The 12,106-nt window shown below is 53.6% G+C and overlaps 3 protein-coding genes across 4 annotated transcripts in view; 2 read left to right on the plus strand and 1 right to left on the minus strand.

The window, feature by feature from the left end:
- Positions 1-188, plus strand: part of LOC142886082 (uncharacterized) — a 2,222-nt gene extending 2,034 nt beyond the window's left edge. For both annotated transcript variants that reach the window (XM_076022994.1, XM_076022995.1), the window contains one exon: positions 1-188. This exon is cut by the window's left edge and continues 203 nt beyond it. The gene's annotated coding sequence lies outside the window, so the exon portion shown is untranslated.
- Positions 189-524: 336 nt separating this feature from the next.
- On the plus strand, positions 525-5,462 carry LOC142886154 (transcription termination factor 1-like). The gene is made up of 10 exons (XM_076023116.1): positions 525-615; positions 2,117-2,858; positions 2,947-3,132; positions 3,273-3,351; positions 3,452-3,576; positions 3,776-3,971; positions 4,491-4,586; positions 4,691-4,756; positions 4,837-4,922; positions 5,004-5,462. The coding sequence occupies exons 2-10, from the start codon at positions 2,153-2,155 to the stop codon at positions 5,174-5,176; spliced, it is 1,713 nt and encodes a 570-aa protein (XP_075879231.1). The 5' UTR covers positions 525-615; positions 2,117-2,152; the 3' UTR covers positions 5,177-5,462.
- A 131-nt stretch (positions 5,463-5,593) lies between these two features.
- endog (endonuclease G) lies at positions 5,594-7,609 on the minus strand. Its single transcript, XM_076023125.1, has 6 exons — positions 7,403-7,609; positions 6,792-6,985; positions 6,580-6,721; positions 6,016-6,125; positions 5,855-5,936; positions 5,594-5,796 (listed from the first exon to the last, which is right to left on the minus strand). Exons 1-6 carry the CDS (start codon positions 7,565-7,567, stop codon positions 5,596-5,598), a joined length of 894 nt encoding a protein of 297 aa, XP_075879240.1. The 5' UTR covers positions 7,568-7,609; the 3' UTR covers positions 5,594-5,595.
- Positions 7,610-12,106: the final 4,497 nt, after the last annotated feature.

Consider the following 12,106-nt stretch of genomic DNA (forward strand, 5'->3'; position numbering starts at 1 on the left):
GTTTCACACAGTTTGGATCCCATCAGAATCTTCTGGATGTTTTCATGTAGACCAGTGTGGGACCCTGTTAGCACCAGCAGGTCCAGTCTGGCCTCAGTCTGGGTCCGGGAAACTTTTTCTCTCTTTTTTTTAACAGCAATTATTTGATTTCTTTCTCAAAAAAATGAAATAAAATGAAATAAAATGAAAACATGAAAACATGAAAACAACCCATTTCCTGCTTTTATTGACTTTCACTAAAGAGAATTCAGAACCAGCAGAGCAGTCCAGTACCCTGACCAGAACTGATTGACTTCACATAGTGGCCAAACTGTCGAATTACACCGCACTGCCACCTGCTGGCTCCACAACGTCAGTTCAGCAGGTCTCTCTCTCTCTCTCTCTCTCTCTCTCTCTCTCTCTCTCTCTCTCTCTCTCTCTCTCTCTCTCTCTCTCTCTCTCTCTCTCGATAGATAGATAGATAGTCAGTAAGAAAGTAGAACCAACAGAGGGCGGTAGTGAGAGAGCTTGGAAACCAGCTCGAGCACCGCCGTTGAGAAGGAGACGAAGAAGAAGAAAAAGAGTACCCGGAAGTAAACAAGCAACGCGGCACGTGCAGAAGCTGCGGCTCCGACGGTGAGTCGATCCGGTTCTAAAAATTCTTCCCTCACAGTGAAACTTTATGAGTTTATATCCACTTTTGGAACGATATCAGCAACGTGCTGTCTCGCGGAATGTATCGCGCCGGCTCGTCTGGCACATCTGGCACCGACCACGAGAAGCGGTGGCGTCGCCTTCGTTGCAAAGCCCAATAAGGACAAAGTGAACATTTGACACACACACACACACACACACACACACACACACACACACACACACACACACACACACACACACACACTATTGACCTGTCTCCATAGAGTGAATCACAACAGAGAGCTGCGTGTTGTTTTTGGACCACCTCGAGGTTTCTGACACAATTACACACCTCTTCACCAGAGCTGTGACTCGTGGAGGTTCCACAGGGTTCCACAGTGTTGATCATGGTGGATTCAAAGTTCCAGAGTTTGAATCCATGCTCGGTACTTTTAGAACGAACTGGATCACAGAATCTTGTTGCCATTAGAATTAGATAGGATTTTTCTATGGATCCTTTAGCCCCGCCTCTTGCAGACATGAACATCGTGCTGCTGTTGTTATAGTTTTCTTCTTCTTCTTCTTCTTCTTCTTCTTCTTCTTCTTCTTCTTCTTCTAACCCTTATCCGGGGTCGGGTCGCGGGGGCAGCAGCCTTAGCAGAGACCCCCAGACCTCCCTGGCCCCAGTCACCTCCTCCAGCTCATCCGGTGGGACCCCAAGGCGTTCCCAGGCCAGCCGGGAGACATAGTCCCTCCAGCGTGTCCTGGGTCTTCCCCGAGGCCTCCTCCCGGTGGGACATGCCCGGAACACCTGCCCAGGGAGGTGTCCAGGAGGCATCCGGAACAGATGCCCGAGCCACCTCAGCTGGCCCCTCTCGATGCGGAGGAGCAGCGGCTCTACTCCGAGCTCCTCCCGGGTGGCCGAGCTCCTCCCCCTATCCCTCAGGGTACGCCCAGCCACCCTGCGGAGGAAACTCATTTGGGCCGCTTGTATTCGCGATCTCGTTCTTTCGGTCACTACCCAAAGCTCGTGACCAGAGGTGAGGGTGGGAACGTAGATCGACCGGTAAATCGAGAGCTTCGCCTTTGGGCTCAGCTCCTTCTTAACCACGACAGACCGGTACAGCGAGCGCATCACTGCAGCCGCCGCACCGATCCGCCCGTCGATCTCACGCTCCATCCTCCCCTCACTTGTGAACAAGACCCCGAGATACTTGATCTCCTCCACCTGAGGCAGGATCTCCCCACCGACCCGGAGAGGACAAACCAGGACCCTGGTTTTATTCATCGTTTCAAACTGTTCATCGCTTCTAAAGCCAGTTTGTTCAGAAGTGAGGCCTGGACTTTGCCGTCTTCTACGATTCCGTTTCATTTGAGTTCTGATCTTTTTGCGGCTCCGCCTCCTTGTTAAAAGTTAAAATGTGTTTTTCATTGTGTTGAGCGCTGAGCGTCCTGGTGTGGAACTCCTGCTCGCTAAACCCGGTGCTTCGTCTTCCTGCAGGACTTCTTCTGGTTCTGCCGGGCTCCTCCTCCTGCCATGAAAGCTGCTGCCCCGCCCACTCCTCTGAAGAGGAGGCGACAGTGCGACGGTACCGATGATGAAGGTCCTCCACCTGCTGACGTCAACACACCTGAAGCACTGAAGAAGAAGAAGAAGAAGAAGATGTCGCGGGAGGAGGACAGGGAGGCCGGTCCTCCTCCACCAGCTGTAACTGCAGAGAGGAGCCACCAGGAGGCGCAAGCGCAACTGGACAGCAGAGAGAGCACCAAGAAGAAGAAGAAGAAGAAGAAAAGAAGGGAGGAGGAAGAGCAGAAGAAGAAGAAGAAAAGAAGGGAGGAGGAAGAACAGAAGAAGAATGAGGAGGAGGAAGAACAGAAGAAGAAGAAGAAAAGAAGGGAGGAGGAACAGCAGCAGCAGAAGAAGAAGAAGAAGAAGAAAAGTAGGGAGGAGGAAGAGCAGAAGAAGAATGAGGAGGAGGAGGAGCATTTGGACGTGATGCCGTCCAAAGAAGAAAGCAGCAAGCAGAAGAAGAAGAAGAAGGAGAGAGACGTTAGTGGAAGAGGAAGACAGGAAGAGGACAGAGGTGGAGAAGAGGAGGAGGGAGGAAGAGGGCGGGCGCTCTCAGAGCAGCTGCTGGAGGAGCTGCAGCAGTTTGTTCCAGATGTGAAGAAGAAGTCTCAGGAGGAGATCAACAAGCTGCTGCGATACGACCTGCAGCGCTTCAGACGCTTCAAGCAGCAAGGTACTAACTCCTCCCACCTGGGGGGGGGGCGCTGTTGCCATTGGCTGAGGCCGTCTGGTGAAAACCTCAACCTGCTTCTGCTCCTCAGGCGTGTCTGCACGCAGGGGGCGCTACACCGAGGAGGAGAACAACCACATCATCCACAACGTTGCCGACTTCCTGGCTCTGACCGGCATCGCCTCGGCCAATCAGCTGCTGTTTCCTGACCGCTACAAAGAAAAGGGGGCGGAGATCAAGAAGCTGAAAGCTCAGCATCAGTTTCTGCTCAAGATTGGTGAGGAAACTTCCTTCCTCTTCTTCCTCTTCCTCTTCTATGCAAACTGTCTGTAACTGTGTGTGTGTGTGTGTGTGTGTGTGTGTGTGTGTGTGTGTGTGTGTGTGTGTGTGTGTGTGTGTGTGTGTGTGTGTGTGCAGCGGAGGGCATTCCTCGAACGTGTCAGCAGGTTTACACTCGAGCGGTGAAGCTGTTTGATGAGACGAACCACCTAGGAAGGTCAGAGGTCACGGTGAATGTGGCGGCTGGTTGATGCTGTCTCCAATCCCAGCGAGCGGCTCAGACCGTGCTCTTCCTCGCTCTTCCTCTTCCTCGCCAGGTTCTCGGAGGAGGAGCTGCGTTCTCTGGTGAAGCTGCAGAACCTCCACGGCAACGACTGGAAGAAGATCTCTCAGAAGATGGGCCGCAGCGCCCTGGCCCTGGAGAAACGCTTCGCCCAGCTGGGTGAGCAGGGGGCGGAGCAGGGGGCGGAGCTTCCGTCCCGCCGCCAGAGGTCCCGGCCACTGACACTGACCCTTAGTCACTGACCCTGGCACTGACCCTCTCTCACTGACCCTGGCACTGACCCTCAGTCACTGACCCTCAGGCACTGACCCTCAGTCACTGACCCTGGCACTGACCTTTGTTCTCTGCCGTCCTCCAGCCGCTCGTCACGGTGCCTGGAGCCGGGAGGAGACGTCCCAGTTGACTCGGGCTGTCAAGGCTCACCTGGAGGTCCTGGTCCAGCAGAGTCCCGACGGTTCTGCGGTCAGCCGAGAGCAGCTGTGCAACAACCTGCCATGGAAGGAGATCAGCTTCCGGGTCAGCACCAGGTCCTGGAGCCAGTGTCGCCTCAAGTGGTGAGTGGAGAGCCGGGCAGAGGGCGCCTGCTGCAGGCCCACAGTGGTACTGTGTAGAAACCATCAGTCGTAGTTCTGGTCCGATCTGGGTTCGGGTTCTGGGTTCGGGGTTCTGGGTTGTTTGCTGTCCAGAGGCTTCTTCTGTTTTCCTCTTTGAGGACTTGGAGACAATATTCCATCTCCTCCTCCGTCCAATCATAATGCAGCATGGTCACTGGTCAGTCAACTGGTCACGTGACCCCGTACATCACGTCCACTGACACTGTGTCAGTGTGAACCAAGTGTTTCCATGACACTGGTGTGATGTTCCTCTCTGTGATCCGTGTGAGAGACCTCCTGCTGAGAGTCAGAACCTCTCAGCCACGCTGGAGCGGAGCTTTGGCTTCCAGCACCAGCTTTATGGACATGTTCAGGTTTTCAGGGGTCCTGGTCCTGGTACTGGTCCAGTGGACCAGGAGAGTCCAGGGGTCCTGGTCCAGGGTCCTGGTCCAGTGTCTCTGATGAAGCTGTGTCTTCCAGGTTCAGCATCCTGAAGGCCAGGATGTTGTCACACAGACCGTGCACCTCCGGTCGATCGGCCGCCCGACTGCAGTTCAGAATCCGGCTCATCAACACGTAAGGCCGCTCGCCTCGCACGGGTCAGGTGACGTGCGACACGCCGGCTGCTGCAGGTCGGAGGTCAGGTGACGTGCGATGACATCATGCTGGGTGTGTTTCAGGTTGTACAACTTGCAGGTGGACGACCAAGCAGACGTGGACTGGGACGAGGTTGCAGGCAGCATGGGGTGAGGTCAAAGGTCGTGCTGTGTTATCAGAGGCGTGTGCGTGTGCGTGTGCGTGTGCGTGACCTCCTGCTGTGTTGCAGGGACGTGACCCCCATGTGTATCCAGAAAGGTTTCCACAGGCTGAAGATGTCCAAGGTTTCCAACTGGAGCAGGTTGTCGTTTGGAGGTCAGGCGCCCGCTTCAAGGTCAAACACCAGGCTCTGCCCCCACGTCCCTGTGGTCACACTTCCTCTTCCCGTTTGTCCAGAAATCCTGGACTTCTTGCAGCTCAACGTGGCTCCTCAGCTCCAGGACAAACTGAGGCGGAGGATGTTGGAGGAGGCGGAGCAGGGGGCGGAGCCAAGCAACCTGGGTTACCTGCTGTCGGACATCTTCCGCTCCGAGGACGAAGACGGCTTCTCGGAGGCGGACAACAGCTGACCTCCGGCCAATCAGACAGCAGCTCCGCCCACTCTGTGCTGTGATGGGCTGTGGACACGCTGACTTCCTGTCTGACGCGACAGCACCGCATCACACGTTCACTGTTGAGGGTCTTCATCAGACCAGCTGGGTCTGATCACATGACCGCTCAGATCCCTGTGTGAAGCTAATCATGTAGCACGGTTAGCTTGGTTAGCCAAGCGTGCTAACAGAAACTCCCTTGTTATGAACATTAAAACCATCTTTGTATTTTTCTTAGACACCGTGTGACAGTAAATACTGGACTCTTATTGGTCGTTCATCACCGCCTTTATTTTTTCCATCATCGCCTCAACTGTGCATCGCTCTGCCACTACCGAGCCCGCCGCACTGCATTGTGGGAGCGGCGGTCAGCGCGGCCCTGCGGAGGTCAGCGGAGGTCAGCGCGGCCCTGCGACGGCCTTCGGGCCGCCGGTCCTCCGCAGGATGTTGGGGACGAACAGCAGACCAGAAGCTCTCTCGATGGTCTCCACAGGGACCAGAAAGCGGTCCAGCGGAACCTTCTCGTCCACCGGCTCGTTCGGGAGGACGTAGGATCTCAGCTCCACCCCCCTGCCGTCCGCCTGCTCCAGGATCAGCACCTGTAGGACGCAGCCAATCAGGCGCCGTCTCGGAGGCAGCGAAGGGGGGCGGGCTCACCTTGAAGAAGTGGGTCGGCACGGCGACGTGGTTCTTCCCCAGAACCTGGTACCGCACGTAGAGCTTCCCGTCGGCTTCCTGCCTTCAGGGGAAAACAGCAGATATGATGATGCAACGCCACCGCTCCTCCTGACCCCTGACCTCTGACCCCCGACCTCTACCTGGGCAGGTACAGCGGGCCGGTGCACACGTAGACGTTGGGGTAACGTTTGGTCAGCGAGCGGCAGAGTTTCTCCAAGTTGTTCCAGGTGTTCTGGTTCAGGTGAGGGTTCTGGAACAAACAAGACCACCGTGGCATCAGGTGCACCCAGACCCTGACCCGGACCCGGACTGCTGGGCCACACAGAGGGGACGTGTAGGAAACATGTTGCTGCCGTGTCTGTGCTGCCGTGTCTGGCAAAAGTGTTAGAATCAGATTTTCAGTTTTCTAGAAGTCCTCGTTGTTGAAGTGCCTTTAATGAAACAAAGGAAATAGAGCTTTTTATCTATGCTAGTGCTAGCAGTCACTGCTATTTAAAAAGTCATCATCACAGGGAAACCAGAACTTTAATAAAGTTTATTAATGGAGTTTCAAGTTCGGCAGGCCGTATTTAAAAGCTTAACAGGCCGCTCATGGCCCCCGGGCCGTAGTTTGCCCATGCCTGGGTGAACCTGTCCTGGTCCCTGAGCATCATGTGACCTCACCGGCTGACACATCCCGCCTCCACCAATGAGTGAGCGTTCACCTGCGGGGCCACGTTGCTCAGGTAAAAGGTGTCGTCCATGGCCTTCTGAGTCCACTTGTGATTGGCTGCAGCAGCCAGGTGACCCCTGTCGAAGCCACTCCCCCTGTAGTCGGCGTTGGTGGCCCTGTGGAACACGTGCACGCTGGGACGGGAGAGGTGCGAGGTCAGTTACTGTCAGTTACTGTCAGTTACTGGCAGGTGATGCGTCTCACCCGTCGTCCTCCTTGAAGTCACACAGCTTCCTGTCTGAGGAGCCGCTCAGCGTAGCGGCGCTCAGTCTCTCTATTACCCATGATGCTGTGCGTGTGCGGGGGTCATAGGAGGTGACGTAGGACTCTCTGGTCTTGATGTTGGCCAGGGAGGGGAAGCCGTACTTCATGACCGCCGTGGACGTACCTGGACTCACCTGAAGCATCAGGAAGACAGCGGTGGGTTAGGGTTTGACCTTCCTGGCCAGCTGGAGGCAGCGAAGGTCAGCTGACAGGAAGTGGTCCTGTTCTCCTCTGTTAAGGTTCTCACTGGACGTGGAACCATTCTGCATCTGCTGGCTCAGCTCCAGAGGAGGGACTCAAGTAGCAGTACTGATGCTAGCAGTACTGATGCTAGCAGCACTGATGCTAGCAGTAGTTGTGCTACTCGTCTGATTTCTGAAATACTAATCTCACAAGGTTTTATTGTGAAACACAACACGCCCCCTTCCGAACTCCTCCCCCCGAACAGTTCCGACCGTTATCGGAGGAGCCCGAACTCCTGGATGAGCTGAGCAGGACTGCGGCTGCGCGGTTTCCCATCCTCTGCCGGAGTGGCTCCAGCTGCTACTCACCGATAGTTCGGAGGCCTGGACCACCGGGACCACCGGCACGCGGCTCAGCAGACCGGTTCCATCGTCTTCCTCCTGCCGGCCTCCGGGTGGCAGTAGGCGGCTTCCCGCAGCTCCGAGTCCGGCTCCGAGCAACAAGGTCGCTGCGCCCTGGAACAGGCGCTTCATGCCGCCGACAGGTCAGCTGCCATTGACGCGTGTTGATGACGTCACGCGTTCGCCTAAAGTAACTCTGTGTGCTGTGCGTACTACAATCCTCGTGGCGAAGAACAATTTTATGCAGAATTTTCGGGCTTTTCTTATTTTGTGTGGAAGTTTTTTGTTGATAAATGTGAATCTAAAGACGCCCGCGTGCACCCCTACTCACTAATTATTCAACCCATCATGTTGTTATTGTGATTGAAAAGCTCGCACACTATTAAAGACGCTCCTCATTAAAAAGTCTCACTGGTTTTTTGTCATTACTCAAAGTTCGTAATTATCTTTTACCAAAACTGTTTTTATTTTGAGTGTGATTACAGTAAACTTACAGTTTAACACACTGTGTATGTTAAACAACACAGTGTGTTGTCAAAGGAGGATTTGAAGACACTCGATCCAGTAGACTCAGATTTAAAGATCAGCTGGATGACGTCAGACAGTCACCTGGTACTGAAGTGATGTTTCAAAATAAGAGGCTAAAAACTTTATTGTGACTCATTTCTAATTCTTAATCTGCTGATTGTGTGATTGTGATTGTGACCTGCAGTCTCATCAAATCTAACAAAGACTGCAAAGTTGCGTGCATGTCTTCTGGTTCTATATTATAGTCTGTCTGCATGTTGTCACCACGTTCTCTGCCTACATGCAGTGTGAACAGGTTCACTGTGTCTGTGTTATGATTCACCTGATCAGGGTCAGGGTTCTGGTTCCGATCATTTGTGATTATTCAGGACTGAGCCTCAGCGAACGCCTGCTCTCATTTCTTTTGTTACCTTTTTTATGTCATTGACTAATTGTGCATAATTAGTGATGCGATCAGTGAATGAAGATGTGCAGGAGAATATGCTTTTACTCTGAAGAAGTCACTGGCTTGGCCTGGTTGTTCTCCTGGCTTTTCATTGATCCACAACTTCAGAAGTGATTTCCTAGATTGTAACATCACACCTTTTTCTACCTTTATTATGAAATATGAGAAACAACAACAACAACAGTAACAACAACTCAGAACTAAAGGCACATTTACATTGCTTTTCATTGTCTTCACGTTTTACTTTGTTTATTCATTTCCAGGGTTTGAAGTTGATATTGTTGAGATGAAAGTGTGGATCAGTGCACCGCACGGCATGCTGGGAACTGGGCCGGTTCCCTTCCCACTTTACATTCTCTGGATTGTCCCCCCTTAGGAAGGAGGCAGAGAACCCTGAAACCCAGAGAGAAGCACGTAGACACAGGGAGAGCACAGGGATCAAACCAGCAACCTTCTTGCTGTTAGGAAAGAAAAAAAGGAAGTCCAAGCTCTGCCCACTTTCTGTCACTTTTTCTCTCTGAAGGCCCAACAATCAAAGAACACTGCAGCAGAGCCAAGCAGCCACTGGGGCTAGGGTCTGGGGTCTGGGGCTAGGGTCTGGGGTCTGGGGCTAGGGTCTGGGGTCTGGGGCTAGGGCCTGGAGTCTGGGGCTAGGGCCTGGGGCTAGGGTCTGGGGCTAGGGTCTGGGGGGGCTGGGGTCTGGGGCTAGGGCCTGGGGCTAGGGTCTGGGGCTGGGAAATGACCTCAGGATGCCTCCATGCCACGCACCCCCCGGTGGACGCACCTGGGAGGGCGCCCTCCTTGGCAGAGGGTGGTCTGGTGATGAGGGCCCCAGACAGCCAATGATGTGGGGCCACGCGGCTGATGATGCGTCACAGGGAAGGCACTCCAGGGTCTTTACCAGGTTCCACCCCAGCCAAGGGTTCTCCAACCCCAAACAACCATCGTGATCCTTCAGGGATCTGTAAGATCCGGTCCTACTCAGAACCCTGCAGTGCGGTGGTGGACAGAGCCGACACCGTCCTGCATAATGAAACATCACACTGAACCACTCAGTGATTCACTCAGACTCACATCCAGCCAGTCAGCTCTCATTATGTTCAACTGATTCATTCAAACATCAACTGATTCATTCAAACATCAACTGATTCATTCAAATATAAACTGATTCATTCAAATATTAACTGATTCATTCAAACATCAACTGATTCATTCAAACATCAACTGATTCATTCAAATATAAACTGATTCATTCAATTCTGTGCTGGTTCTCATGAAAGTCGTTCAGAGTCACAGCAGACAAACGTTGTTGTCTCGCCTTCTGTTCTTTTGTCTGGGAAGTCGTGATGATGTCATCAGACAGCAGCGCCTGGGGCCCCGCCCCTTCACTGTCATTCACAACAGGCCGCCTGGCGTCCGTCTGGCAGGAGACGGCTGCGTGAAGCCCCTCCTCCTCCCTCACGGTTGCAGTGGGCGTGGTCTCGGCCCAGCAGAGGGTGAGGGTCAAACTGAGGGTCAGACTGAGGGTCAGCAGGTACAGGTGTGAGCTGGCGGAGGAGGAGGAGTCACCTGGCACGTCAAGGCAGCCGCTCTTCTTCAAACAGACCTTCTTCTCACAAAAGGTACCTGCAAAAGTGACATCATCAGACATGTGGATGACATCATCAGACACCTGCTCAGTGACATCATCAGACACTCTACCTGTGACATCATCAGACGCCTGCTCAGTGACATCATCAGACTCTACCTGTGTGGCTGTCCGGGCAGAGGTCAGGGGTCAGGGGTCAGGAGGAGTGCTCTACCTGTGTAGCTCTCCGGGCAGAGGTCAGGGGTCAGGGGTCAGGAGGAGTGCTCTACCTGTGTAGCTCTCCGGGCAGAGGTCAGAGGTCAGGGGTCAGGGGTCAGGAGGAGTGCTCTACCTGTGTAGCTCTCCGGGCAGACGCAGCTCTGGAGGTCCAGGCAGGTTCCTCCGTTCTGACACAGCAGGCTGTCGTCGTCACACAGGTTTGCTGAGAGCAGATCTGGGATCAGCGGTCGATCGACACAATGTGTGCGCTCGTGGCAGCGTGCGACTCGTACCGGTGCAGCCGACTCCGCCCTCTCTCCATGTGTAGCCAGGTGAGCAGGTGTCACAGCGCCGCCCGGTGGCTCCACTCTTACACTGACACTCACCGTCTTCAGAGCAGTGAGGGGAAAGACTGCGTTCTAGGTCACAGTCACACTCTGACACACACACACACACACACACACACACACACACACACACACACCTGTTGGAGAGTACATGACTGAGGTTGTGTGTGTGTGAGGTTGTGTGTGTGTGTGTGAGGTTGTGTGTGTGTGAGTGTGACTCACCAACACAGACGGCTTCGTCCTGCAGCGCCACTGAGGCGTTCCTATAGAACCCGAGCCGGCAGAACTCGCACTTCTGTCCTCTTGTGTTGTGCTTGCAGCTCACGCACGTCACCACGTCGATGAAGTCGATGTAGCTGCAGCGGTTGGAGTGAGCGTTGCACTCGCAGTCTGACGGACAAGCACACAATCGCAGACTTCAGGTGGTTCACAGTTTCACAAAGAAGCTCCTCCCACTTTACACAAATGCACCAACGAGACGCTTGAAGACTGCGCTGGTGGAGGAGGAGGAGTCAGATCTGCAATTCAACCAATCACAGAGGAGTTTGAGCAACCAAAGCCTCTGTTCTGGTCGTCCTGGGTGGTTCTGGGTGGTTCTGGGTGGTTCTGGAGGCTTCTGGGGGGTCCTGGGTGGTTCTGGGTGGTTCTGGGTGGTTCTGGGTGTGGACCAGGTCTATTGGTCTACAGGGATCTGTGGAAGCCTCTGTCACCATTCGGAGGAGGCTTGTGGGGGGGGGGGTCTTACCCTGGAAGGCGATGTAGGCGATTTTGGACAGTTGACTGGACTTTGGTCCTCCAGGGATCAGAATCTTCTGGGTGGCTTTGGACACAAAGTAAGGTGTGTCACATGACCACAGGTAGGTAACGCCCATCAGGACTTGACAAACACAGTGGATGTGTTTGTGGCTATTACAGCAGTAGTGACCAAACTACTGCTACTGAAAACTGCAGCCGATGCTGCTTCTGTTGCTACCACTGGACAAACTACTGCTTCTGTTGCTACCACTGGACAAACTACTGCTTCTGTTGGTACCACTGGATAAACTACAGCAGCTGATGCTGTGGTCGCCAGCCACACGATGCCGTACCTTTTTTCTCATAGCCTTTCTCCTCCTTCTCCTTCCCTCCTTCCTCTTTAGCTTCCTTGTTGCTCTCCTCTTGCTCCCTCGTCGCTGGTTCACCAAGGATGAAAAGATGTTTTACTTTTAGTAGAAACAAAGAGATTCATAAAGAAAATATCTATTTCTGCTACTTGTTTAAGAAAAATATTTTCTTTTTCACGAGATGTTGAGGAAAGTGACTCTCCTACACAACTCCGGGTCTTTGGGTTTATCTCGGGTATATTCAGAACTGGAGTGTACCTGTCTGCTGACTCTGCTTGTCCCTCTTTGCATCCAGATCTGCTTCTTCTGCAGGTCCCGTAGAAGCTGAATCCTCTCCTGTTGGTTCTTCTGGTGTCTGAGTGACTGAAATGTCTTCTTGTGGATTAGCCACTTCCTCAGGGGGGTCTGGCCTAGAATCCATCCCCTCACTCTCTGGCTCTGGATAAGCTTGCGTTACGGATT

This window comes from Nelusetta ayraudi, unplaced genomic scaffold (genome assembly GCF_046127955.1).
Source record: "Nelusetta ayraudi isolate G7.1 ecotype Tasmania unplaced genomic scaffold, CSIRO-AGI_Nayr_v1 ptg000014l, whole genome shotgun sequence".
In the NCBI taxonomy this organism is placed as follows: Eukaryota; Metazoa; Chordata; class Actinopteri; order Tetraodontiformes; family Monacanthidae; genus Nelusetta; species Nelusetta ayraudi.

Coding starts and splice junctions, on each gene's coding strand:
- endog (XM_076023125.1), bottom strand. CDS start 7,567: ATGAAGCGCCTGTTCCAGGGCGCAGCGACCTTGTTGCTCGGAGCCGGA. Junction 6,986..7,402: donor TCCAGGCCTCCGAACTATCG/GTGAGTAGCAGC, acceptor CTGATGCTTCAG/GTGAGTCCAGGTACGTCCAC. Junction 6,722..6,791: donor GACTTCAAGGAGGACGACGG/GTGAGACGCATC, acceptor CTCCCGTCCCAG/CGTGCACGTGTTCCACAGGG.
- LOC142886154 (XM_076023116.1), top strand. CDS start 2,153: ATGAAAGCTGCTGCCCCGCCCACTCCTCTGAAGAGGAGGCGACAGTGC. Junction 4,587..4,690: donor AGAATCCGGCTCATCAACAC/GTAAGGCCGCTC, acceptor GGTGTGTTTCAG/GTTGTACAACTTGCAGGTGG. Junction 4,757..4,836: donor GAGGTTGCAGGCAGCATGGG/GTGAGGTCAAAG, acceptor GCTGTGTTGCAG/GGACGTGACCCCCATGTGTA.